Raw genomic sequence first — 27940 nt, 5'->3', positions numbered from 1 at the left:
CCTGTGGTCTTGATCATCAGTATGTTTGCTGGTGATGCCCAACATTTTAGTGGATTTTTTTTGTTTCTGCTGAGTATTGGGCTGATAGTTTTGGAGAACTGTCACTGATAACACAAGTATCTTTACTGAATTGTAACTTTAAAATCCAAGTTCAGCATCATGATAATTATGGCTATAATAGCAATAGGGCTGCATAACCAAAGTCTTGTCTTGGAGTAGTTCCTCCAGTCTGTGAGGTGCTATGGTGCATTAAAACTGAGAGCATGGGAGAGCAATACACCTTTTGATTCTCTGAACAGTTTGGAGGGATAGGAGGTAGTATGACTTTAATATTGCAGGGCCCCGAGCACAGGAGGATTGAGTAATGGAGAAAATAAATGGTGGAATCAAAGCAAAACTAGTGTGGATGAGGAGAAAGCTGGAGAGGGTGTCTGAGGAAAAGCGTTCTTTCAGGGCTTAGCACTGGAGAAAGTGGGGGAACAAGTCCAGGAACAGTAGGTTGCAGAAGTCTGGTTAGGATTTTATGAATACAGGAGTAAGAGAGCTGGAGAAAGGAAGGATTAAGAGTGAAAGGCAAAGAAAGTTTTTTGTAGAATGAAAAAAGAGATCTAGGCTCCCTAGAGGGTATTTCTCTGAAGAACATGAGATTGATTTCATTGTTCTTGTGTCTCAATGTCTTTACTGGCCAGCAAGTAGTTTTGAAATCCATTCACTTAATATCTTTAACCTTCTCTAGCAGCTGGCATGGAAAGATAAACAGCCTTTATTACGATCAGATATTGGCTCACATGATAGTACTTAAAGCTGCCAGTGAATTTGGTAGTGGGAAAGAGGGTATTGCATGGTTTCACCTGATTACATATTGTTTCAAATTAAGCTTTAGAGACTGCCAAGTCAAGTATTCAGCAGGTAGGGAGCTTCTGGATTGAGGTTTTCTATGCCACCTTTATTAAGCTATTCCATAAATGCATGGATCCTGGTGGCATTCTCTATAGGACCTCATCCCTAAGCTGTATGCAGAATCGATTGTGCTATGCGAATTGAGCAAGTCATGAATGAGATTATATACTGTGGTTTGAATGTGCTTTGAAAATGGATTTGTTTATGATGAACAAAGTTGAAATGGTAATATGATAAAAGTGACCAGGATGCACATGGTATGTTAGTGTACTCAGGCTATGCTTGAATGCTTAAAGAATTACTGGTAATCAGTACTGTGAAATTCTTATTTGACAAAAATTGCTGTCTGGTTTGGAAATCATGTCTGCAATCAGCTGATTTGTATTCATCAGTAATCTCAACAAGGCAGATTAATATTAATGTCTTGTCTTTCTCAGGGACCCCTATGATTCCTGTACCAATGGGCATTATGGCTCCTGCTCCAACTGTAAGTATTACAGTGGGGATGAGATGATAGCAAAATAAAATGGAGAGTAAAACTTAGTAGATGTCAACAGTATTTTTGTTTTGCTCTATTCCATTGGAATTCATACTGTGAAAGGAAATACTTCACTTTAAATGCAACTATTATGCTAATTTCTGACCTAGACAAAGTTTGAAGTAACATCTGGAGCTGCTAGCTGGAAAGGTGAAGCAGTTACTGTTCTTGCAAGAAGATGTACTTCTCTCAAATACAATGGCTTAGGCTTTGCCTTCGGGTCTTCCCATGCAGTACAATTAGATCAGTTAGATTCCAGGTGTCTTGCTTTTGTTGGCCTAAGAGTGCTCTGGAGGCATCACCTCATCCAGGTTTATAAAGCCATCATGCAGCACTGCTGAGTTGGCCAGAAAGATGTGCATTGACGAGCTTACAAACAAGCTCTCTTTCCCCATGTTGCAGGGGAAGGAATAGTTGCATGTAATACGTGTCTATGGAAGAGCATATGAGAGAAAGGTTTCTTTGTTTGTCTTACTAATTTCTAGTTGGAGGAAAGGCTTATGATTTATGGAGCGGGAAAAAGCGCTCTTTAAAATATAAAGTTTACTTCTTGGCTTCAAGTTGAATTACCATTTCTACAATTTTGCATAAGTGAAATCTCTCCAAAATACTGATTTTTTTTGATAGCTTGTATTATCTGTTACAGGAGGATATGTTCATGGTAACCGATGTATTTAAGACAAAGATACTGGAACAAATGCGCTATGCAGGTTTCTGATTAAAATAATTTTTAAGTGACACTTCTAGAAGGGTGTTTTGAGAAGAGGGACTCGGTGCATATCTACCCTTAAATCTTAGGTGGAAGGAGAGAGGTGCAGCAAAATAGAACAGATGATAATGCCTATCTCTGTATGGTTTATTTTACAAATGTTTGCTCCTTAACCCAAAGAGGCTTTGGGTTGTCTATTGGTTAAATAAAGCAGTAGTGTTTATTCGCTCTGTGAAAGCTTTAAGACCTGTCATGTGTCCATTGAAGCTTTTTGAGTCAGAGTTGCTTTTCTATTTGCAGTTTGCTTTTTACACTGTTAGGTAAGGTACTTCAACTTCCAGTGACTCAAATGTTGCAAATTAGTCATTTGTAGAAGAAGTAATACCTAATGTTACTGTATGGTCACCTTGAGACCTTCCAGTAGCCATGTTCAGGTACACCTTTTTTTTCTGTCTGTCTTTGCAGAAAATGCAGTCTTTTTTGTGTTGTATAAAGTGTTAAAGCCTGAACCACTTCTTGGTGTCTCACTCTGTAAGCCTAACTGAGGTTCATATGAAAATTTAATTTTGAAATACATGTGCATCCCCAACTCTTTTGTCTGACAGATTTTAAATTAAAAAAAAAAAAACAAACAAAAACAAACAACCCAACACTTTATTTTACACCCTTTCCTCCTCTTTGTAGGTATTAGTTCCTACCACAGTGTCTATGGTTGGAAAACATTTGGGAGCCAGAAAAGAACATCCTGGCTTAAAGAACAAAGAAAATGATGAAAACAGCGGTCCCACTACCACAGTTTTTGTAGGCAACATTTCTGAGAAGGCTTCGGACATGCTCATACGGCAGCTTCTAGCAGTAAGTACAGTGGACTGCTTGTTAAATTTCATCCCTGGCTGATGAATGAGGTAATGACCCACAAGCAGTGGATTGAAACTAAAAGCAGAGTTAGTCCCACTTACTGGAATAGCAGTCCATTACACTTGAGTTTAAAGTCAGTAACTGAAGAGTACAGCTTTTTTAAGCTGTAGATGTCAGTGAACATAGACATATTTTATTTTTAGTAGTGTTTACCATTTTTACATGTCATATTTTGCAAAAAGGGGTTAAGTTTTTGTAGCGTTTTGAACATAAACAATAATAATTAATATTTATCTTTAATGCAGAAATGTGGCTTGGTTTTGAGTTGGAAGAGAGTGCAAGGGGCATCTGGAAAACTTCAAGGTAATTGTTCATACTTTTCAAAATCTCTAGTCAGACTCTTGTTTTTATTACCTGGCAGCTTTTCAAATGTCTGACACATTGCTATTCTTAATACTTTTACATTTTAAGATACTGTATATGATACTTAACTGCTAAATACTTCTTAGTAAAGGGCTAGTAGTATTTTCTGTCCTTGGAATCAGGACAGAAAGAGAAAAAGAAAATTGAGAAAGGTTAAATGGAAAAATGTCTTGGGGGCCTAATTTTGCTCACCTTTCTGTTCTGAGACTGAATCAGGAGTTTATAGACCATCCTTGAGAAAGGTTTACCAGTTTGGACTTAGCCTCCAAAGGAGCATATTTGCAACACTGTTAATAGTCTCTTCCCTTATTATGTATTATTCTTCTCTGTAAAGGAGGTCTTCCTGATGTAAAATTTATCTTCCTTCTCTATTGTCAAATTGAACTGAAATAAGTTCAATTTCTCCAGTGGATACAGGAAACAATTTTGGTTACTATTTTTTGCTGTTAGTGTTTTCGTATCTTCTCTAGGTTGGGTTTGTTGGGGTTTTTTTATTTTATTTTATTTTTTCACTTTTTAAGATGTAATTAATTTTCTTCAGCTTTCTTATATATCATACTTTGTTTATTTTGCTCTCATAAGGTGTTTTTCTCATTTACAACTTTCTGTAACTGTTGTGAAGAACCTAGTTTGAAATATCCCTCCTTCTAGGTTAACAATGAGCCGTTGATTGATATCCTTGGTCTTCAGACAATTGCAAATCCACCTGAGACATGTCTTCATATAGACTGAATTCCTTAGTTAAGACAGACATGTCAAAAGCTTTACAAACAGAATCATAGAATAGTTCGGGTTGGAAGGGACCTATAAAGGTCATCTAGACCAACCCCCCTGCAATGAGCAGGGACGTCTTCAGCTAGATCAGGTTGCTCAGAGCAGCCCCATCTAACCTGACCTTGAATGTTTCCAGGGATGGGGCATCCACATGTATGTATTGCTTTCACCTTATTCACTGGGCCGTTAGTTATATCAGACTAATGCAGTGAATGACCTTTCTGACTTTTGATGATGCGTACTCCAGGTTTAAAAAAAGAAGTGCCTATGTTCCAAGTTTATTGATTCAAAACACTTTTTTTACACAAAGTAAATTACCTGAAGAGCTTTAAGAATTTTACTTTTCATTTCAATCATCCATTTCAGCCTTTGGATTTTGTGAGTACAAAGAACCAGAATCCACACTACGAGCATTGAGACTACTCCATGACCTCCAGATTGGAGAGAAGAAGCTGCTAGTCAAAGTTGATGCAAAGACAAAGGCTCAGCTAGATGAATGGAAAGCAAAGAGAAAGGCTTCTAATGGGGTACGTATATAATGTGTGACTTGCGTTATTTTGGCAGGAGGGCAGTGTAACGTACTTGCTAGATCAGATTGTGAGTGTGTTTCTTAGTTTCTGTTCTTGTCTCTGCCCTTAACTCATTTTAGGATTTCGCCAGAATCACATTAATGAGTCTGAAGATATGTTGAAAGGCAGTGAAGTGTAAGCTCTTAATTCACCAGCATTCAAACTTAATCTGTAAGCTACAACTGAATCTGTAGAATTAATTCTGTAATTCATTCTAAAATGTAGTAATATGTGCTATACCTTATGATTCCATTGCTTCATTTTTGTTTAGAAATTCTTGAAAGTATATAAACTCTAGAAGTAATTGTTACTCTGTCAGAGTCTGTAAATCAGCTGTCTGAGGAGAATTGGAGTTTCTTTCTCCTCCACTGATGATCTTCTAGAACAAATTAATAACCAGGAAAGAAGTAGATCATTCAGTAGATGATGCAGTTATTAGGCAGTGGGCAGTTTACAAACATTTAGTAGATGGGGAAGTTGGTTTTGTACCATTCCTTTCTAGAGCTAAGGATCTGTTCTGGAATAATTGCAGATATTTGATATGTTGAATTCTTGTGAGATACAAAGATACTTAACTGACAAATTTGTGTTAAAATGAATTTTATCTTTTTCTTTGCTAAAATAATATATTTCACATCACAATCAAGTTGTTGGGCTTAGTCTCTAACTATTTTAAAGTTCTGCATATGCCTTAAGATATTACTTAAAACAATTATTTTCTGTAAAATGAAAGTGAGAAGAGGGTGTTGTTCAGAAAACTAAAAATACTAATGACACTGTAGCCAGTAATTTTTTAAAATTCCAATTTGGAATTGTTCTTAAAGGTATGTAAAATACAGTGGGAACACAAGTACTTTTATTTAACCAGAAATAGATGCATAATGATGACTTGAAGTACTTGACACATTTTTGACTGTGTACCCAGTGTATGGGATTAAATGCAATGGCTCAGTAAAGCAGAGTGCTAACTTCATGGGTTTTGAATGGAGTAATGTATGAGCTGTTAAGCTAGGTAAGGGTTTGATTTGACTGCCCCTTCCGTTCCATACTTCCTTGTTTCCCGTTGGCATCACCTGTAATACTGTGCTTCACAGCTGATATTATAAACAAGCTTAAATTATCAGTGGAGTTCTTGTACATCTCTCTCATGAATTTTGTTTTCTGTGAGCTCCTGTGGGTTACAATCAATCCTAGGGGATTGATTGTAATAAAGCAGAGGGTACTGTTTGTGACTTTGGTGAAGATGACAGTATGTGCCGATTCCGTTGAACTGTAGAGTGAGATTAGCTTCAAATAGTTTTTTTGTTTGTTTGTGGTGGTGCAAAGAAAGGCTGTGAATTGCTGAGGAATATTGATAAAGCGTATTGTAATCGTGCTGCTTGCGATTCCTTTCATACCATCATTGGTGCGCTGGTGCCACTCAGATCCAAAAGTTGCAACTTTTTTCTTTAGTCTTTTTTATTAAGAAATCAAACATGTACACTACAACACAATTTCTTATAGAGACACACCAAGCAAACCTTTATCTAATTAGCTCCTCTCCCTGATCACTTCTTCTCCCTGGACCTCTTCAATTCCACTCCCTGTCACTGCCTTCTAGCTCTTTTCAGCCTGCTCCTCCTTGGCCTGGCAGCCTCTTCAGCTCCAACTGAATCCTCCCTTCCCCCTCATTCTTAGCTGCTGCTCCATCAGACCCTTCCCTCCCCCTCACTCCACCCACCACCTATCGCTTGACGGGATACCCAGCTGGATTCTCAGGTGAGATTCCATTTTTTTAAAAGATTCAGGGGATCAAGAGGTGGGCTACCTTGCTCAGTATGCAGATCATTGTTCTACCCTTTCATGTAACATTTAGTGAAATGCACTTCTTTGTGTGTGTTCCCTTTCCTCCCTACAAGGTGGAAAGGGCAAAAAGATGAGGAACCACAAAGTAATTGATCAACAATAATAAGAAAATGTTTGCTGTGCAAGGAATGTTTTCCCTAACAATGTTTCTTTAATATAGTTCTCCCATTATAAGTTGCAGCTTGAAAGTTATAGGTAGATATTTGTATTGCATGGCACTTAAATAGAAGGCTTTGAGGAACTGCTGTTGAAATGACTTGAGGATGTCGGGGATACAAGGCAGAAACTTTTGACCAAGAGCTGGACTATAGTGATTGCCTTTCTGTGAGCGTGCGTGCGCTGTCTCTTCTTGTCTACCACCTTAATCACCATTTATCTGTTCTATTTTATAATGCAATCCTACACTTGCTCTCTGCCGCCATTCCATATGTAAAACTATGTGGTCCTTATGGTATTGCCAGTGTGAAAAGATCTGACTGCAATTGATAACTACTTGTAGGTGGTTTGGTTTTTGTGTTTGTTTTTTATTATTATTTTGGGTTTTTTGTTTTTGTTTTGGTTGGTTGGTTGGGTTTTTGGGGGTTTTTTTTTGGTGGTTGTTGGTTTGTTGTTTTTTTTGTTTTTTTTTTTAGTAAATGCTGTAGGGGCATGAATGTGATGATCAAAGGAGAACTTCTGAAATAAAACTAATATTATTCTCAATTTGTTGATTCCTGTTACTTTGCAATTTTTCCTTAGAACTCCAGACCAGAGACGACAAATGATGACGATGAAGCACTGGATGAGGAAACAAAGAGAAGAGATCAAATAATTAAAGGGGCCATTGAAGTCTTAATACGAGAATATTCCAGCGAGCTCAATGCCCCCTCCCAGGAATCTGACTCTCACCCCAGGAAGAAGAAAAAGGAAAAGAAGGAGGACGTATGTGTTTTGATTTTGGACAAAACAGATTTTTCTTCAACTCACCTTTATATAATGGCCAAACTTTGTGCAAATACTTTAAACCTAAACTTCTGATGAGAAAACAAATCAACAAGCATTGATGTCAGCAGCAGTTTCATTTTTTTTTAAGCTGAAAGCTAGTCAGTTATAGATACCATCCCTTCAGGATGGTTTAGGCATCTAAGCACCTAGACTTCTTGGAACAAGAGGTTTGAATCTGGGCAGGATTGAACCGACCTTTCATCCCTCTGAAGGTGGAAATAACTGAATTTAGTGCAGTTTAACCCTGTATGCATATAGGGTTTTTCAGATGAGAACTTAAAAAACAACTGTAAAGAGTTCCTGCATACCGTCTATTTCCATTGAAAGATACCAGGGCGCTTTTGTAATGGCAGGAATTTGCTCTGGTAGTTTTTGACAAAATTCTTCTTCTCTCTGCTTATAGTATGCATTCTTGTAGTGTGCCTTGATCCAACTGGTTGCAGCTGTCTCTCCAGATGTGGAAGCGCTTCATTAGTTGTATATATGTATACCTCTCAAACCTTGGAGGGATCCTTCAGGGATGAAAGGCATATTGTAATCTACCTGCCTTACAAAATCACTTTTACACGCACGTCTCAATTTTGGCTGGATGTGATCAGCTGGTTTTCATATATTGTGTAATGCAAAAAAAAGCCTGTTAAGCAGGAATGAATGTTATGGTTTAGACCTGCTTCTGTGGATGACCTTTTTATGGATTAAAACAAACTGGAGAAGGGGGAATAAGAATGAGCAAACTCAGACTTAGCTTTTCCAGCCAAGTTTCTAACCATGGGAAAACGGGCTTTCACACCTACCATTCTGCACCTAGTATGAAAGAGATTGGAAAATCATTTGACCAAGATTTTTACCCACTTAAGTCTTCTGCAAAGTACCTATTCCAAGGCAATATTGCAGTTTCAAATGCTTATGGAGTTTAAGTGTGGTGCAAGAAGCAACATCTCCCTCAGGGAGCAAGTATGTCTTCCCCACAACATTGTTAGCCATGGCTGACCTAAGGTATACAAGTGCTGAGCTGAGAATTTGTTTTTCTTTCCTCTCCCTCCCTTTGGGAGAAGATGCTTTCTTGGATGAGAATTTACAAATGAGTCACTGTCTAATGCTGTCAGCTGTATTTTTTGTTACTAGCATTGTTACAATGTGTATTGTCCTGTGGGTGTATATATATATATATATATATATGGCCATGAATAATGCCAGGTAGTTAAACATTGTAAGAGGCCATTGCAGTCTTGGAAGAGCTGGGTGCTGAGTATGTCCCTGGGACAGAGGGATATTCTGCTAGCTCTGTATGATGTAGAATTTGACCAATCTGAGCTAGTCAAGTAGACAAATAAGCTCTTTTTAAATACATAGCACTTGTGGGTTGAAATTACACCCCATCATCCCTCCCATACTGGGAAGGAGGAAAAGAAGCTTGGAAGTTGCCATCTTTGGCCTGTGTGGATAGAGGTGGGAGTGAAGAGATGGTCCTAGCTCATTGCTCTCTTGTTCCTAAAGGAGAGGGGAGAGAAGGACTGTGGAGGGTGGGGGGAAAGGGAAGATGGATGCAGATACATGTGTTGGGGGGGTGGGGAAACTTGCCAGCTTTGGGGCTGTTGTCCCCTGAAGGGCTTGGTGTGAAGAAGACTCCCGCTGGTGTTAGCAGCAGAGTCTGTTGTTAGTTCTTCTGGATGAAGGCATGACTGATGTGGGGGAGTTGAAAATGTGTGTGGGGAACTGAGAGTGAGTGGAATCTGGTTTTCAATTTCAAGCACGGGGGAACCTCGCTAATTCGCACTAACTATTAGTTAGTAGGTGCAATCTACCAAATTTTGCGAATTAGCGAGTAAATAAAATCAAGACATACCCACCGCAAATATACCGATCATTTATATTGGCAAGTGTAGCTTAGTCTTGTTTATGATGCTACCATAGCGTACTAATATCCTGTAGTATACTTGTAATTCAGTGAAGTCTTACTAATATGAGACCTCACTATGTATGTTAAGTAGTTCAGAGAAGGGAGAATTAGCGAGGTTCTTCTGTAATTTTGTTGAATCAAAGAAATGAGATCACAGCAATACAATATTGCTTTGTAGTGCAAACATACAAAACATTGTTTTTCAGAGTAGTGTGCAATCTATTTTTAAAAAAAAAAATCTCCGTGGATTTTTCCGCAGATTTTCCGCAGATTTCCAGTGGCCCCACTGATACCTTATCCACTCATCACCAAGGTTCGTTTACATTGTAGGCTTTGACAATGACTATGTTTACTGCTAGTTGCCAGATTTGTGACTCTTGTCCATCTGATTTTTTTTTTTTTTCACTCATTAACATCAGACTGTCAGGTTTGGTACTGCAGAAGGACTTTATTTATCTCTTGCAAGACTGGTTGAAAACTTCTAACCTTCAACTTTTCTCTTGTTCTCTTATGTCTGTACAGATGGCTCTTAATGTTTTTCCTCCTGTCCCCCTTGTTTTTTAGGAGGATATAAATGCTATAGAAATGGAGGAAGACAAAAGAGACCTGATATCAAGAGAGATCAGTAAATTCAGAGACACACACAAGGTAGTATTCTTGTTTTTGCACTTGATACAAATTAGGCTTTTTCAAAATCCAAAAACCACTATTATAAAATTTAGCATTACATTGCAATATCACTTAAAATGATGTTTATATTAGGTTTAATATACATATAGTTCTTTACAAGTCAAAAAAAGACAACTACCACGTTAAAGTGGCCCTTGACATCTTTATGCTAAGACTTTGATTGCTACTGAGTATTTTGCAGTCTTCTCACTTTAACATGAATAAAGGCAACTTAAGTTTCTACACATACATTAAGTCAAGATATTTATAACTAAAGGCTAAACGGGGCTGCAGTATAAGACATACACTTGAGTGTGTTTCTGTAGGTAGATTTGTAACATAATCCAAGATTTTATGAAGAGTTGAAACTTGAATTAAATTTAAGTCTTTTATTTTAATAGTTCTAAGTTAAGAGTGGGGGAAGATTAAAACTAGGTCAGTGGTTACCAGACTTACCAAACTTTAGATGCATGGAAGAACTGTAAATTCCCATAAAGCTAATCTATTCATTGACCCCCACCATTATGATAGAGATCATATGGTGACTAATGCAAGATGAAACTCACAGCTTGGAAAGTAACATGGAATAGGATGTAAGTATGAGCTTCTGTTTTTTATTATACTTATGGATGCCCCCTCAGAAAAATATGCAAAGGGGTAACTGGCTTGGAAATGTTTGTGCACATCAAGTCCCACTTCAGGGTTCCCGCTTACAGAAGTTTCCACTAATGCTAGTGCATCTGTGAATGTTTCTGCTTTGGAAAATGATACTTGTGGATAGTAAAGCACAACTATGCATGTAATGTTCTTATTTTAATGTTTAGCTTAAAGTTGGTATTATTTTTTCCCCAACAAGACTGGAATGGTCCTTGGCCTAGGGAAGTATCAGCAAGCTCTTCTTTTGAGCACACGGTTTTATTTCAAAATACCCCCAAATCAACGTTAAAGAAAATGGTGAAGGTACAGCAAGGTGAAGTATGCCCGTGTTATTCAGCTTTACCACATGCAGTCACTGGGGATGGTACCATGTTTTCATGCAAATGTATCTGTGTAAACACAAGCGACTACACATTGTTGTATGTACACATACTCAGTTCTTCTCTTGACTGAAGTTGTTGGAGATAAAAACCTGGGGAAAAATTCTAGAAGAAGTCATCTGGAGAAGCTCAGCAATTGAACGTGAAGCTGGTCAGTGGTGAAACTTCAGTAGAATTGTGTTCAATTCCGAGCCCCAAGTCGTCACTGATACTAAGATGCAAACAAGTAATAAGTTTAAAAAAAAAAAAAAACCAAAACAAAAAACAAAACCCAAACAACCAACAAAACAAACGAACAAAAAACATGCTTCATTGTTTCAGAAGCTGTTGGGCATTTTACTGCCTTTAATCTGTATTATTGGGGGGCTATTTTGGGTTTCTTAACATTAAAAATCAACTGAAAGTAGTCATTGTGTATATTGGATGTGTTTAAAAGGGGCTGTTGAACCTTTAGCAGCTGGCTAGTGAGCACAGTGAACCTTTGCATGTTTTTGGTATGAGTTTATAAAACAATAACCACAGACTGTCAGGGTATCAGCATTGCAGGGGGCGTCCATTTACAGCACGGACGAGTCTGAAGAGAGCTCAAGGTAAGATTTACAATTCTTCTACCTGTTCATCTCTGTTCATTACTTCAATTTATCTGATACCGTTCCCATCCCATTACCCTTTCAGCTCCTCTTATTTAGGCTGATAGAAGTTGATGAGGTCAGATTTTGATTACAAAATAGACCAATTTATTTTTTCAATTGGATTGTAAGAAAGCAGACCTACGAAGTGGATTTTAATACACCAAGACTTGTGCGTGTGTAAATATATACTTGTGTGAATAGATTAATGGGGGGGGAAAAAAAAAAACCAAACAAAACCAAATCCCACTCTCTTGAGAAATCTCACCACGAACAAAGTTTTTGAGAGTGGCAAAAAAGCAGGAGTTCAACCAAAGAAATTTCTATTGGAACATCTAAGATAACCTGTAAGTATCAACCACTTCAGTATGTAAACTTTTCTTTAAAAGTATATGAAATTTGAGGTAAGTTGGATTTTTAAAAGTTGACAACCTAGTTTGACATCTGACCGTACTGAGATTTAACACTGTAAAGCTCCTGTAAAATACAGTCCTTTAGAAACTGGTTTTCAGCCCAGTGTATATTGTAGAATCTAAGTTTTGTTCTTCATATCAGTTTTCTACCAATTCCTACCATTTTTAGTCCCTTTTTCCTTTTGTGATTTCAATGTATCCAACATTGGTTTGCCTGTATTGTGCTATCAATGCAGCGTAGTTTCAGTGGATACATTAATCACTAGTGAATTAGCTTTATTTCTGTAATCCTTTGTCGGTTCTCTGGTCCCTGTGCCTGTGGCAGAAGAATACTTACCAGGTAAGATTGCTTTTTAAAGTTGTCTTAAATGCTTTGTTTAAAAGAAAAGAAAAAAAAAACAAAAAACCAAACCAGAGAAAATGCTGTTTCATTGTTCTAGTTTTTAATTTCATTTCAGTGATGGTAAACGTGGAGCCAAAGGGGATAAACCTGTTTATTCTGCTCAATAATTGTTCAAAAAAGTGCTATTCTGGCATCCATCAGGTTGAAATTTGGTATATTTGGTTGTTATTTGGTATATTTGTGAACCGTGTACTTGCTCTTCCTCCCAGAAACATAGCTTATAGGCAAGGTTAATCCAGTGTTGGCGGTCCATGTCCTAGCACAGGATCTGTAAGTTAACATATAACAATTGCTTCCAAGGATGGATTTATCTATCATTCTGTTGATGTATTTTCTATTGTCTTATAGGAATTCTGGTCATAGGAACTGTTTCTAATTGAAAAAAAAGTGGCAATTTTGTACAATTTTTAGTAAAACTGTAGCAGGTAACCCTTTAGTTTCTGTGTTTCAAAAAGAGCTATTTCCAACCTTTTTTTTAACTCTCTCCATCTTGCAGTGGTGGAAGTTAAGGATTCCATTCTGCAGAGTCCAGTTCTTACCAATGAACTGTTAGAACTTTTTTAGGGAGGGAAAAGGGGAAAGGTTGCAGCTCTCTTCACTGTTTAACCACATGCACCACGTGTAAGTGGATAAATTTCTTTACCCAAGTTTTCATATAGGACAGTTTTGCTCTGCCAAGACTTTTTGGGAAACAACTCACTGTCCCAGTAAGCATTCCACTGAAATATATTTTCCTAGTTGAACAGAATTAATTTTATCGCCTAGGAGTTCACTTTGCTTGTACCCAAGTGGCTTATAGGGCCAATGGAATTTGTGGCCCACCTGAATCATGACTGGCAGTGCACTGTGTATGTGCAGTTTAGTCAGCTTATAAGACGAGGCCAGCCCTACTCTGCTAAGGTTGGAGATTGCTGGTCTGTGTAGATCTATGCTTTTGCACGAAACTTAGTCTTGTGATTGCTGCATTTTGATTTCATACTTATGAGTTCCAAAAACTACCCACCAAACCCTATTTAATATTTTAAAATCAGTGGCGGTTTTGGTATTTCCATTACCAGCCTTGTGTGTTGCGCCGGGAATATCCAGTTCTTATAACTACAAAATTAACTATGAAAGTTCTCTTGTTGGTTTTTAGAAACTGGAGGAGGAAAAAGGCAAAAAGGAGAAAGAAAGACAGGAAATTGAAAAAGAACGCAGAGAAAGAGAAAGGGAACGGGAGCGTGAACGAGAAAGGAGGGAGCGTGAAAGAGAGAGAGAGCGTGAACGAGAGAAGGAGAAGGAACGGGAGCGTGAACGAGAGCGAGATAGGGATCGTGACCGAACTAAGGACCGAGACAGAGACCGCGAACGAGACCGAGATCGTGACAGAGATCGTGAAAGGAGTTCAGATCGCAACAAGGATCGGAGCAGATCAAGGTAAATGCACTTGGGTTGCTATTTATTTCAGTTTTTCCTAGTGCTGTTTACTAAGTGCGTACAGTTCAGCAGATCAGCCGTCATTCAAGAGAGTGGTCCTTTTGGAAGATGAGAGTGAAAACAGGCAATAAAAATTTTAGAAAATGTTGTATTTACACAAATCAGAAGAACACTTGATTCCCTCCACAGCACAGGAATATAAGGACTGCAATATGCAGTAAGCAACCACCCAACTATGACTTAAGCATACTGGGTTTATCTCAAATCTCTCTTATTTTTTCATGGGTAGCTTTATTCCTACTTGAGGTTCTCTTATGTCTGTAGTATCTTTTAGCTTAAGTAGGTTTTACCTTTTCCTTTGTTATGTGGGGTGTGTTTTTGGTTGGTTTTTGTTTTTAATAAAAGCAAGGGGATTCCTCTTTCAGTCTTAAACTGTGACTAATCATGTCAGGCTCTAGATGCTGCTTTTTCCCTCTTACCTGTAGAAACAATAGCTGTTTCATTTTAAATCATCTTGTCAGTAGGGTTCAAGTTGTCTAAGCCGTGTAAACATGAAGGATTTATTAAGCATACCCTTTATTTGTGGAGGTTTTAGCTGTCACTTATTTATGGAGAACTACTAACGCAGTCTGGTAAGAATTGCTATGTGCTCACACTTAGTTTCTGTAAATATCACTATTTAATGGTTAGTGCTCAAACAACTACTTTTAGGTAAATGGGGTTTTGAATATATTAGGAGTATTGATTTATGCCCATTGCTATATCAGCTAATCATCTTGTACAATTGCAGAAGAAGAATAACTTGCAAGATGCTATAAATAGTGCATTATGCATTTGAAGTTAAATCATTTGATTAAGTGGAGAGGAAAGCTCTGTACTTAAATTTGGACTTCCTTCCTTCCTTCCTTCAGAGAAAAAAGCAGAGACAGGGAACGGGAAAGAGAACGGGAACGAGAACGAGAACGGGAGAGAGAAAGAGAACGAGAGCGGGAACGGGAAAGAGACCGCGAGCGGGAACGAGAACGAGAGAAGGATAAGAAGAGAGACCGAGAAGAAGATGAAGAAGATGCCTATGAACGCCGAAAACTAGAGAGGAAACTGCGGGAAAAAGAAGCTGCGTATCAAGAGGTAGGTTGGGATTTTTAAGGTTCCTTAAGGAAAAAATTGTTTCTGAGGGGTTATAATAAGTCTTCTACTACAAAATATGTCATTCCTTCTCTCTCTCCTTTTCCTAAATACTTTTAAAATCTGTTGACTATATGAATTGGGGCAGAGTATGTAAGTCACTGTCAGAACAACTTTGGACTTCTTATTCCGGCATTTTAAATTACAAATAAAAAATTTGCTTAATTTTCATGCAGTTGGTTTTAAGCAATAATCCAAACTAACTTCAGCAGAGTACCACTATTCTTAACGTTCTTGACATTGGAGTGTGTGTGTGTTTTTCTTCTTTTGTAGCGTCTTAAAAACTGGGAAATCAGAGAACGGAAGAAAAGTCGAGAATATGAAAAAGAGGCCGAAAGGGAAGAAGAAAGAAGAAGGGAAATGGTAAGGCTTATAGTTTTACTTGTAATTTTTCCCCTTTGTTCTTTGTGTCCCATTTAGAATGGAACATTCTACTGCTATCTTTATGGATAGTAATAGAACTCTCATTTTGTATAAGCACCATGTACGTGTTTATAAAAAAAAAAAAAAGGAGTTAAGAGTTAATAGTTAATATACTTCAAATAGATGACGTCTAATAAGTGGGAGTACTATTGAGAGTCTGGAAAACAAAGCCTAATGGCTTGGTCTTGTGAAGGCAAAAGAATGAGAAGTAGGCAGCTGCAAAATAGTGTGGTTTGATCATCATGCACTATTACATCTGCAACCTGTATTTGTGTCAGATTTGTAGCAAAACCTACTATATGTTTGTTCTACATCATGCAGGTGGAACTAGACCAGCCTTTTTACTTCCAACCTGCTCATGTGCCTGAACCTTCTCTATATAATATATGATATAATATTCTATAATATATCTAAGCACTTTGTAAATTTCTGTCTTTAGTTCATTAGTTGTGAAATGATCACAGTTATCAATGTAATGCTTGGAAGTTTTGTCCAAAAAGACACCTTTGGAAGATAGATAATTCTGTAATCTCACAGTTTTGTGCTAAAGCGTAAAGAAGTTATTTTAAATTATGGTGGTGTTATTTCACTTCGTAATTCTCCCACTAGGGAGAGAAGATATGAGAGAGTTCTAAGTAGGAGATGGATTGGGAATTGCTTCAAAGCAAAATATGCAGACACATACAGGAAAGAGGAAAAAAAAAGAAATAAAATTAGAAAATACATTGTTTTACATGGAATCTAATTTTTCCCCCTAAATGCTTGAGAGGGGGGAAAAAAATGTTTGAGAATGACTCAAGAATATTTTCTGTTCATGATCCTCCTGGATGCTGGCTATGGATGGCAGTTGTAGAGAGCAGTGTTTACTATTGTGGCTGTAAATTCAGCACAAAATTTATTTGTTTCTCAAAGTCATTAGCATAGAACTGTTGGTTTAAAGATATTGCTTAGGTACAGGTTAGAATGTCCTAATTCTCCTTAAAGAACTGCTTTAATTTTTTTCTTTTTCATTTTATCGGGGCGGCGGGGGACACACACGACAGCGGGGGGAATACCTCCTCTCTATCCCCCTCGCCCCCTTCAGTTTTAGGCGTGTGCATTAATACAGTGCCACATGGTTTGGATTAGTAACACAGCAGGAGAGTGCTTATCCTGGAAGTATCCATTAGATTTGCTTCTGTGCATAACTAAATCTTTTTTAAAAAGCACAGCTCTTGAAACAAAACAGTACTGATAAAATACACTTAAGCTGCCATGTTAAAATATCCAATACCAGACTTATGGATTTGAAGAACAGGAACTTCGATCCTCTTCTTTTGTGAGGTAAAAAAAAAGGGGGGGGGGGGTATATTTGAAAACCCTTTGAAATGCTAATAACAGAACAGTAGTCTGCAAATCACAGACATGATCCCAGTGGACCTAACGGATGTACTATCTGCTATTGAACATATGATAGCAAGTTGACAGATCCCTGGAAGAGGATGCAATTCCAAAACCTTTCCACTTTCTGTCTGGAAAATTCTGTATTTTCACTTTGAAGCATAGTAGATACTAATTTAACTTACTAATAATATTACTAAATTTTAAACTCTTGGAAAGAAAACCAGAAATCATTTTATAACATCACTTATGTTTCAATTTCTTGCAGGCAAAAGAAGCCAAACGGTTAAAAGAATTCTTAGAAGATTATGATGATGACAGAGATGATCCAAAATACTACAGGTACATCTTTGTATTGATTCCTAACAAATCTTCATTGTTCATTTTAACACAATTGTGGGGTTTGTTGGCAGAGGCTTATGGAGTTTATATTTGAGTGATTATGTGGTGATGTAAGGGTCATAATTATCTAAATTATTTCAGTGTCACTTGATAAGTGCCAGAAGCAAAAGGGAAACTCCTTACTGCTACTTGTTAATGCTTGGGAGTAGCTGCTCCTTCCTATCACTGAACTTGTCGGTGAGGCGGAGTAGATGTCAGTGTAATGCCAAAATAAGGTGGTGGGGACAGAGAGGAGGGATCAAGCATGCCTCTCAAAAAATTCGCTACAAGGAAGCTGTAAATCATACGAAGAACAAGCTCGTTAGCTCTGTGTAGAGGATGGGGAAGAGCCTTCAGCATGGGACTAACTAGAATTTGCATCAAACTAATTTAGCAGAACTGGTTCTTGTCTACTTGTCAAGTAAAAACCTATAAAATAATATGATTCTTTTTCTAAGAAGATTGGCAGTCACATTCTCTACATCTGTTTAATGCGATGGGGTAAATTATGCATAGTAATATAGGGAACCTGGTATCTTAGATTCCTCTGTTTATAAAAATAGAGGACACCAGATGCTCTTATGAATCTTATTTTCATGTAGTGGAAGATACATCTGTATCGGATATTTCTTGTATTGTGGTACAAGGTTCTCATTGGAATGTTCTTTGAAGTACAAAACCTGTATCTTTTGTAGGGGTAGTGCTCTTCAGAAGAGGCTACGAGACAGGGAGAAAGAGATGGAAGCAGATGAACGGGATAGGAAAAGGGAAAAGGAAGAATTAGAAGAAATTAGGCAGCGCCTTCTGGCAGAAGGACACCCAGATCCAGATGCAGAACTCCAAAGGGTAAGTAGCTGTTGGTCTGACAGGAAAAAAAGAGCCCTTGGTATTCTGGTGGTATTGAGCAAAATTGCGTAAGAGATCTGATAGCTAATATTTTCTCTGCTCACTTTTTCCTAAAAGGAAGTCCAGATAAGCAATAAAAACACTGGAAACAAAAATAACTTTCCAGATATGTTTGGATGGAGTTTGAAAACAAATTTGGATTAATCAGTATTTCTGATTATAATGGCAGTAGTTGCATGTATTTATTCTTGACTAACAGAGACTTCTTTAGGAAACAGAGAATCTTTAGATTCTTTTCAAACAGTGCTGTTTTTGAGAGAGCTTCTTTTTTGCTAAATGTCTGCTTCATCATAGATGGAGCAGGAGGCTGAGCGGCGTAGGCAGCCACAAATAAAACAAGAGCCAGAGTCTGAGGAGGAAGAGGAAGAAAAGGCAGAAAAAGAGGAAAAAAGAGAAGAGCCGGAGGAAGAGGAAGAGGAGCCTGAACAAAAGCCCTGCCTTAAACCAACTTTACGACCCATCAGTTCTGCCCCTTCTGTTTCTTCTGCTAGTGGAAATGCAACCCCTAACACACCTGGTGATGAATCTCCCTGTGGCATTATTATCCCTCATGAAAATTCACCTGATCAACAGCAGCCGGAGGAGCATCGGCCCAAAATAGGACTTAGCCTCAAATTGGGCAAGTTTACATTTTATTTTCATGTTCCATATGGGATCAGAATGAAAAAAATGCCAAGCTGAGAAGCCACACAGTTTTCCAAATATATTGTATGTTTTGAAATACTTATATCAAGTTTTTTATTTCTCCTATCCAGAAGATACCTTTTATAGATCTCTCTTCTTCCAAAATCTGGAGGGTGAAAAGGGAGGGAAATGTTGGCATTCTCAAGGCTTAATTTTTTTAGGAATGCTCTGAGCTGGGATTAGTTATTTCCACATGCTTTTTCAGCTTAATAGATCTCTGAATATCTCTTTTAAAACTAATTTCTACTTTTCATTGATGTAAGTATATGTTAGATTTAAGCCCTAGATACTTCTTATGTTTATTCACAAAGACCCCCCCTTAAAAGAAGAAAACTGAAAATTAGATTATTTTTTTCTTCCTCTTAGAGTAGCACAATGAATTTATGACAATTGTGAATGGAACATGAGTGTAGAGTTCTTAGTACTTTAGCAATTTACTGGTGTGTTTAAAAAAAAATTTATTCTGAGCAGCAGAACTAAGGATATTTGTATTCCAGAAGGTTTGTGCATTTATTCTTTCGATTAAATTATACTGGGGCTGCAGTTTGAGCTCACACTGTGTTAGATCTTGAATGAATAGAGAATGTATGGTGCTAACCGGTTTCAGGGCAGAGAAAGAAGACCCTATTTTTCAAAAAGCTCAAACTCAGTTTGAGATCTTTTACCTCTTTTGCCATTGTTATAACAGAGTTTGAGAGATTAAAATGCTGATGTTAGGCATTCACAGACATTTATATAACATATAAATCAATATTCCTCAAGAAATGTCTGAGGAGCAAACTAGCTTCAGTTGCAGTTTATGAATATGTTATTCTGTCTTTTGGGTGGTAGGTGCCTGCAATAGTCCTAATCAGCCCAATGCTGTAAAAAGGAAGAAGCTTGCTGTGGATAGTGTTTTCAATAAATTTGATGATGAAGACAGTGATGATGTGCCCCGGAAAAGGAAACTTGTCCCCCTGGATTATGGAGAAGAAGATAAAAGCAATATCAAAGGCAGTGTCAATACAGAAGAAAAACGCAAACATATTAAGAGTCTCATTGAGAAGATTCCCACAGCAAAACCAGAGCTCTTTGCTTATCCTCTTGACTGGTCAATTGTGGATTCAGTAAGTTGATTTCTTTTAACCATTCATAAAAAAGCATAATTTTTCCAAACAAACCTTGGAATTGAATAGAAAAACAATGTTCCTGGGACCCCAGTGGATTGGAGCATCATTATCAAATGGAATCAAAATTGAATACTGTATTTATTGTGCATATATAATACTTATTCTGAAGTATGCCTGCTTATTTTTCTTTGGTCTCCTGAATTGTTGCTACAAATTGTCTAGCAGTTTTATGGAAGGTGGAGGAAAAGGTCTTGTAAAAACATGTTTGAATGGCTGTTAGAAATACTTGCAGATGCCAAATCGCTAAGGATTATCTCATTGATAGCAAAACGTATCTTTTGCTAAATAGTTAGTTGGGTCTTCTAGCTGCCTATATGGCAGTATTGTTTCAAGATAGTAAAGTTTATGGAAATTACAGGTTTGTGGGGTTTTTTTCTTTCTTTTTCCAGACACTAATGGAACGACGAATTAGACCGTGGATCAACAAGAAAATAATAGAATATATTGGTGAAGAAGAAGCCACACTAGTTGACTTTGTTTGTTCTAAGGTTAGTATCTTTCACTTCCTTTGTGAAGTCTGGTTTTTGCTCCATATTTAAGCTGCAGCAATGACTGCAGTATCTGTATTTGAAGGCAGTCTGTTCTTAGCTACTCTGTAATCTATGATACTGGTCAGCACAGACAGTAGGTGTACTTGGAATCAATATGTACCCTAATGTTTTACAAGTTACCTCCTTTAATGCTTATGCACAATATGTACGTGCTCGATATTCTCTGTTATCTGTTAGGTAAACATATGGAACTGGATTGAAGAAATGAGCAGTTGACAAGAGCAGCTTTTCTAACCGATAGTTTTATCATTAGATTTCAGAGTTAATATCTCATTGGCCATTAACATTTTTAACTTAAAAATAGGATTTATGTGAATTCAGGGGAAAAAAAGCCAGTAGCTTGATTTTACATACATTTTTGGATTAAGTAGATTAACTTCTTAAAAAGCTTTTTACATGTTGTTGTCGCTTTAGTAGTAAGCAAATACTAAGGTTTTAGAGTTAGCATTAGAAATCATTCTGCTATACCTTTTAGCTGTTGCGTGACTTATTTAAACTAAACTCTGTGCAGCTTCTTCCATCAAATTACAAACTAAATTCTAATAACTTGCCTTTTTAAATCTGTCACAACAACTCTATGGCTTTTCATCAATACAAAATTTCTAAAACTTTTCAGTTTTCGTGGTACTCACGTTCATAACAGCTTGTCTCTGTCTTTTAGGGCTACTGTATGATAGGCAAAGCAAGTGACAGTTTGGTGGCACAGGTGGTTAGTAGAAAGTGAAAAGCAGAAGATGAATATTTGCCAAGCTTAAATTATATATATTTTTTAAAAAATGCCATTTTCTAGTATTGAAAGACAACTTACTTGGTTCTGAAAAAAAAAATTTGAAATACTTAACAGGCAGATGGAAAATTCAGCTATGAAGAGTGATACAGGGAGAATTTTGCCTTTGTCTTCCATTAAGAATTCATTGTTGAAGGAAGGGGAGCTTACTCCTTAAATTATGAGAGCTTAATTGGAGATGCAAGAATAGCCAGCAAATACAGGACCTGTTGAATCTCTGGAGCTTCCTGGAACTTGTTCCTCAGTAACTAGCCATAAACTAGCACTCGCTGTGATGGAATCTGATGTAGTTTAATACTAATTTTTGCCCTGGCTAATACTGGGAATTAATTAACTGGAAATACTTTTTGCATGTGCAAAGCATTCAAAATCCTTGAGAAGTAACTGTTTTTTGTCCAAAGATGTTTATATGGTTTACTCCGAGTTTTCACTCTAGAAACATTTGTTTCTTTCAGGTTATGGCTCACAGCTCACCACAGAGCATACTGGATGATGTTGCCATGGTAAGCAGAAATTGTGTAACTGATATACCTTCTACATTATACTGAAGCTAGTAGTCAATTGTGCAAAATAGTAGGAGTCCATAACAGAAATATTTGGTGTTCATAGAACATGCATAGAAAACATCGATTAGATATGAAAGCTGTTTTGATTAAACAGATCATGCTAGCACAGGCATGGGTTTGCAGTTACAGCATCTAGGTAGAAATTACTGATCCTTGTTCAGAATTTCTCAATATTCAGAAATGTGAAACAAAGATTCTGTCCCTAACAGTAGAGGTAAGAATCAACAATAACAGAACTGTATCAGAAATACAAACTTTTACTCCTTCTCTTTCTTGTAACTAGATTTTTATAATTAGTGGTTTAGTAGTTCTGTTCCTAATTAATGAGCAAAAGGTGATTTTTCTCTAGAAGAGTAAAAAGCTCTTTTTTGCCTGGTGTTGGAAGAGAGAAACTTTATGAAATAATGCTACTTTTCACCATGTTTTCATACACTGAAAGGTGAATAAAAACTCATTGTTCACTCTCTTCCAATAAGGCAACTTGGAGGCAAAGTTGGTAGGAGCCAGATTCATAGCAGGAGTTAATAGGTTGTTCTTGGTGTGACTAGTAGGTGACCTGGGGAGCTTCCCGAGAGATGTTGTGCATGCTAAAAATTTGCATGGATTCAAGAAAAGCCTGGATAATAAGTTCAAGGAAGAGAAATCCATTGAGGGGTTACTTAATAAATATCCAAGGAAGTTCCAAGCTGAAAATGAGCAGAGACTAGGAGAGAATTAAGGGAAAATACCACATCTGTATGTCCTGTTCTTACATTCTTCCCAAGCCTGCCATATCTCTGCCTCTTCCCAAGCCATTTTTGGAGACTAGGATACTGGTACTTTTATCTGTTAGTGCTCAACAGCTGCATTACACAAGTATATAATTAGAGCCTAGTCAAGTCAGGTGAAAAATGCAGGACAGACAAATTCACTGAAGTTTTATCCAGTGCCTCACTCAAAGGCTTAACTTGGATTACGCTACCTCCACTTTGTAGTTCTGATGTGTCTAGAATTAGTCTTTATAACTGGAACACCTAAACTAAAAAAATAATCTATAAAATGTGTATTTCCTACAGGTACTAGATGAAGAAGCTGAAGTTTTCATAGTCAAAATGTGGAGGTTGTTGATATACGAGACAGAAGCGAAGAAGATTGGTCTAGTGAAATAAAGCACTCTCCTTGCTTCTAGGGTTCCATTTCAATGTTGGGCTTTTTTTTTCCATCATTCAAAGACTTTGAATTTTCTCTGTTCTCAGAGACTTGAGACCTGTATTTTTTTATGTAGAAAATGTGAATTTTTTTGTCCTCTGCTCTGAGGCCCCCTTTACCCTTCTCAGTTAGTTATCTGAATCCTGCATTGGTTCTCTTTATAATTCACAAGGTACAATTACCGGTATGTTTTACAAGCTGCAGCTACTGTACATGCTCTCTGGTAATTTTATGTTACTCTGATTCTTGTAAATATTAAGAGAAAAAAAAGCCCCTGTTTTGCAAAACATTTGCACTTACTGTGGAACTCTTATCAGTTACAGATGAAGACAAATGATTTTACTGCAAATTTATCAGCGCTTTTTTTTGTTGTTGTTGCATACCCTCCCTCTTTATTTAAGGAATGATCAGAATACAATTTAAAAATAAGTGGCTTGAGCTGCTTTCATGGAACAGCTTTGTGTGTTCATTTGGTCCCCTAATCTGACTCTGGAAAAGTTCCCTCAGACTTTTCATTCTGATGTGAACCGGCACTAGTCTTGGTACTTTGTTGCCCATTTAGAATTATTAATGAAGCTGGGAACTTAATCTCCTGCAGATGCTCTGCTTCTTTCGTAGAAAGTGCAACTTGCAGGAAGTTTTTTATTCTTTGCTCAGTTAAAACAAGAGCAGGACCTCAATTCAGTAAATGCTATTTAATGATTTATTTTTTTTTAAACCTAGGATATCTTCTGCTCAATTTCATTTTAGCCCTTCCCTATTATCCCTTCTGTCTCCAAAATAATCAGATGGATTTTTTTTTTAAAAGAAATTATTTTTAAAAGCATTTTTTTAGTATTTAGAAAAAAAATACCTGTTTGGATGTAACTGACCACAACAGTTGACAAAACTAAACCGTAAGTTTTCAACCAAAGCCAAAGTCTTGTTTTTATCCATACTGTTAAACTAGACCCAACTTTTGTTTTCTACTGTAAGCAGTCTATTGTCCACAAAAAGAGGGTGATCTTTTCCTGCCTTGTTTGTATGGGTTTTTATAAATAGGCTGATATGGTATAAATGATGAGATGTACTGTAAACTGCATTTTTTATCTCATACCTGGGTAAGAAGACAAATCGATAATGTGCTATGAGCTGTTTTGATTGCAGGAGGACTGTGTTCCAGGGAGCAAACTGTCTCAAAAACATTTTTAATTTTTAAACACAATTCTTAATAGCAAACAAATTAAGTAAAGGTGTTCCAGTATCTCTGTATTGTATTTAACTGAAGGATACAGGTTGACCTGTTCAGAAGACATAACTATGACCTTGAGTTACTAGTTCTTTGTATCTGGAGAGGACACTTGAAAACACTGTTCTTAACAAATGGGATCGTGTAAAGGTTCCACCATGTAAATATTTCAGATATTAAAAATGTATATATTTGATTTAAGGGCTGACATTCTTTTGGAGTCTTGTGCAGCATGCAATTATATTTAACACTGCTTTCTGAATCAACAAGTGTTCACAAATTAGGGGTGGGTTTTTTTTAAAACTACCTCCTGCTTTATGTCAGGTGACTAGAAGCCTGCAAATGCAGATGTGATCCCAATATGTTTTCTCATCCCTGTAATACTACACACCACAAAATGTTCTCTTTTAACTTGAAGTGTAATGCTCAGATGTTACTTTTATGTTGTGCTTGAGTTTGCGTGAGAATGTTGTTTTACACTTAATGCTGCAACCTTCCTCTTTTTTTTTCTGCAACTTGATGTTACCCTAAGAAATTACTTCTCCATTCTCCCCATACAGTTTTGCATCAGCATTTACAAAAAAATCTCCAAATTCTAAATAAATTCAAAACTTGCTTTGTTTGCAGTAAATACAGAGAAGAGGGAGAGTGAACTTCATGAGTGCTTTTTGTCCTGCTAATATGGCATTCTCTCTCCTTCAGTAGTAGTAGTTAAACAAGACAAATGTGACAAATTCATTGTAATGCCACTGTGTGACAGATTGCCTAACGTCCTTGTTGAGATTCTTCAGTGAAATCTCAAGTTGTGAAACTTCAGCTTATTTTCTTCTGCCCTAAACTAAAGCTATATATTCATCTACTATATTATTTATGCATTGGACATAAGCTCGTACTCTTCCTTTCCTAAGGAGACTGAAGGTGTCTGGGTGAGGAAGACATTTAAAATTTAAGCTGGAGTGTTAAATATCCACGTAAATAATTATTTAGAAGCAGTGGTGACATACTAAAAAAATTAATTTTGTAGAAGTTGAGGTTTTCTTCAGTAGTGGAAGGAGGAAGGAATGTTCACTATAGCATTTCTGGCTTGGCTTATGCAAGTACTTCAACAAATTTTTGTCTTTCAGAATGCAAAATGTTGCTTTATAAAGTCACTTTTAGTGTTTACCTCTTACTCAAATTAGTGTTACTACTTCTCAGTGATAACAATATATTTTGTGTCTGTGATGCTGGTGGGTAAAACACAAATTACATACTGCTGAGGTTCTTAATATAGAAAGTAACTTTCCTTTGTTAACTGTTTTTCTTTCAACACGCAATAACAGAATTATTTCAAGATAAACTTGGAAAATTTGGGGTAGAAGCAGCCTTTTTTGCCAACATTACAATACTTTACTGTCTGAAGATGTGATTTAATATACACACTGTGTGTTATGTTAGTGAATGCACAGATAAAGAGTATACTGAGAATGAGATCCATTAGCAAAGTATGTGTGTTGCCACTGGGTGTTCAGTGCAGCATGCCACAGTATGATCCATTCTGTGATGGAAAGGTACTTCAAAGGTTACACATAGTGCATGGGGGGGGGGAAGGGAATCAATATTTATACAGAAGAATTGGACATACTAGTCATTGATCTGGACTTTACTGTGGAACTAGGCTTTATACCTTAACCTAACATGTGCCTTTAGTCTCCTGATAATCATTCTGTGTAACTGCCATTCCGTGTTACTTGGAATATGTGAGTACAAAATATAAAGTATCATTGTTTTCATTAATATGCACTGAAAAGAAATGGGAAACCATGATCAAGTAAGATCCTTTACCAAAAATGATATATTTTTATATTACTGTTAATTTGATAAAGAGACTTTATGTGTTCTTAGAATATTTGACCTGTTTGCACACTTATTTGGTCTAATTTTGGGCATTTCCTTCCTGCTCTTTAAACATGAGCCTGCACTAAAAATAACCATCTAGCTAGATGATTGTGGCTCTAAACGTGGGCAGGGGGAAGGCCCCAAACAGTAAGTTTAGTTTCTTACTGAATTCCTATTTCTTACTACTAATGCTTCCCTATTACTGCGAGGAAAGCATTAGACCTTTCATACTTTTACTAAATGGAGTTGCTAGATAGCTGCTTGCAGGAGTAGTGTTTTAGAAAGTGGATACACTTAAAACTGGAAGCTGTTGGCTTTTATATTACAATAGGGTCACACTTTTTCATATTCTATACATTTTCCTATGTAGGAACGTAGGATGTCATACATGCAGACTTACAAATCAGTACACAGTCATGCAGTGTGAGCAGTGTAAGGTATTGTTAATAGACATGTCATCATAGATCAAACTGGTATCAGTAATATAAATAGAGAATAGTCTGGTACAGCTGCATGTCCATGTTTGGGGTTTTGAAGGTTTGGGGGTTTTTTTCCTCTCAAATAGTTCTATTTGGTTAATGGTTAGGCATCACTTTTGGTCTAAAAATGGCTTCTTTTAAATGCACTTCATATGCATGTGACCTACTGAAACTCGACATTTGTGTCCAAACGCTTATGTAAAGCCTAACTTTTATGTGCAGTACTTTTGTGCCACTTCATTTTCCTATAGATCTTCCTGTAGTGTAGTTGAATAGTGAAATACACCATCTGTTTTAAACATGCAGAATTACATGGTCCCTCAGAGATTTTATTTTTTTTATATTTAGAGTGATTACATATATCATAGCATTGCCTATATGCTAGTAACCCAATTAGGGTATGCATTTTTAAAAAGGAAGTGTGGATTACATGGCTAGCAAGGTAAGTTTCAAGTTGGAAATTGCCTGCCTTTCTTCCACAACTCTACTAGAGGCTTCTTGAAAAGCCTCGTGTTGACTTTAGGTTAAGTTTTAACATTGGTTTTATTTTGCAATGCAAAGATCCCTTCAAGTTATTTTTTGTGGGACCATTTTAAAACAGGGTTACTAGCTTATACATGACTTGAATTCCAAACCACCACGAAGTGTATTTTCTCACAATACCCCTCTCTTTGCTTCGTAACATCTCTTACCAGGTTAAACGGGACAAGCTCCATTTCCCTTGCAAGACTGCTCTTGGCTGAAGTTTTGGAGTGCTCGCTAATACCCAGCCAGCCCGCTCATCATCTCTGACTTCAGTTACCATCCGCTTGTCTCGACCTCACGCTTTTGCTTAACGGCAAGCTTTCAGCTCGTTCTTTCAGAAGCGCTCCTCCGCGCCTCCTGCGTGTCGGCGGGTGCCTGTACTGGCCGGATGCACCTCCCTCAACCGAGGGGCCCCTAAGCCGCCCTTGTGGAGGTTTGGCCCGAGGACGGCTGGGGGCCTGGCAGCTCCCCCGACGCCCCTCGCCCGGCTCCCCAGGCCTGGCGGGGCCGCTGCTCAGCGGCTGCCGGCCGCCGTCGTCGGAA

The 27940-nt window shown here is 37.3% G+C and overlaps 1 protein-coding gene across 3 annotated transcripts in view; it reads left to right on the top strand.

The window, feature by feature from the left end:
* Positions 1 to 24088, top strand: part of RBM25 (RNA binding motif protein 25) — a 34014-nt gene extending 9926 nt beyond the window's left edge. For 2 of the 3 annotated variants that reach the window (XM_075502859.1, XM_075502860.1), the window contains exons 3-19: positions 1338 to 1387; positions 2832 to 3002; positions 3311 to 3368; positions 4569 to 4729; positions 7355 to 7537; positions 9760 to 9813; positions 10065 to 10148; positions 13787 to 14067; positions 14979 to 15195; positions 15526 to 15615; positions 17324 to 17397; positions 18132 to 18282; positions 18637 to 18961; positions 19858 to 20132; positions 20585 to 20683; positions 21989 to 22036; positions 23155 to 24088. In XM_075502859.1, the coding sequence (XP_075358974.1) occupies positions 1338 to 1387; positions 2832 to 3002; positions 3311 to 3368; positions 4569 to 4729; positions 7355 to 7537; positions 9760 to 9813; positions 10065 to 10148; positions 13787 to 14067; positions 14979 to 15195; positions 15526 to 15615; positions 17324 to 17397; positions 18132 to 18282; positions 18637 to 18961; positions 19858 to 20132; positions 20585 to 20683; positions 21989 to 22036; positions 23155 to 23247 (2414 nt within the window). In that variant the 3' untranslated portion in view covers positions 23248 to 24088. The remainder of the gene's footprint in view (positions 1 to 1337; positions 1388 to 2831; positions 3003 to 3310; positions 3369 to 4568; positions 4730 to 7354; positions 7538 to 9759; positions 9814 to 10064; positions 10149 to 13786; positions 14068 to 14978; positions 15196 to 15525; positions 15616 to 17323; positions 17398 to 18131; positions 18283 to 18636; positions 18962 to 19857; positions 20133 to 20584; positions 20684 to 21988; positions 22037 to 23154) is intronic. The other variant, XM_075502861.1, reaches the window with a different exon arrangement.
* Positions 24089 to 27940: the final 3852 nt, after the last annotated feature.

Source organism: Mycteria americana, chromosome 5, assembly GCF_035582795.1.
Source record: "Mycteria americana isolate JAX WOST 10 ecotype Jacksonville Zoo and Gardens chromosome 5, USCA_MyAme_1.0, whole genome shotgun sequence".
In the NCBI taxonomy this organism is placed as follows: Eukaryota; Metazoa; Chordata; class Aves; order Ciconiiformes; family Ciconiidae; genus Mycteria; species Mycteria americana.
This window is presented reverse-complemented; position numbering and strand designations above follow the sequence as displayed.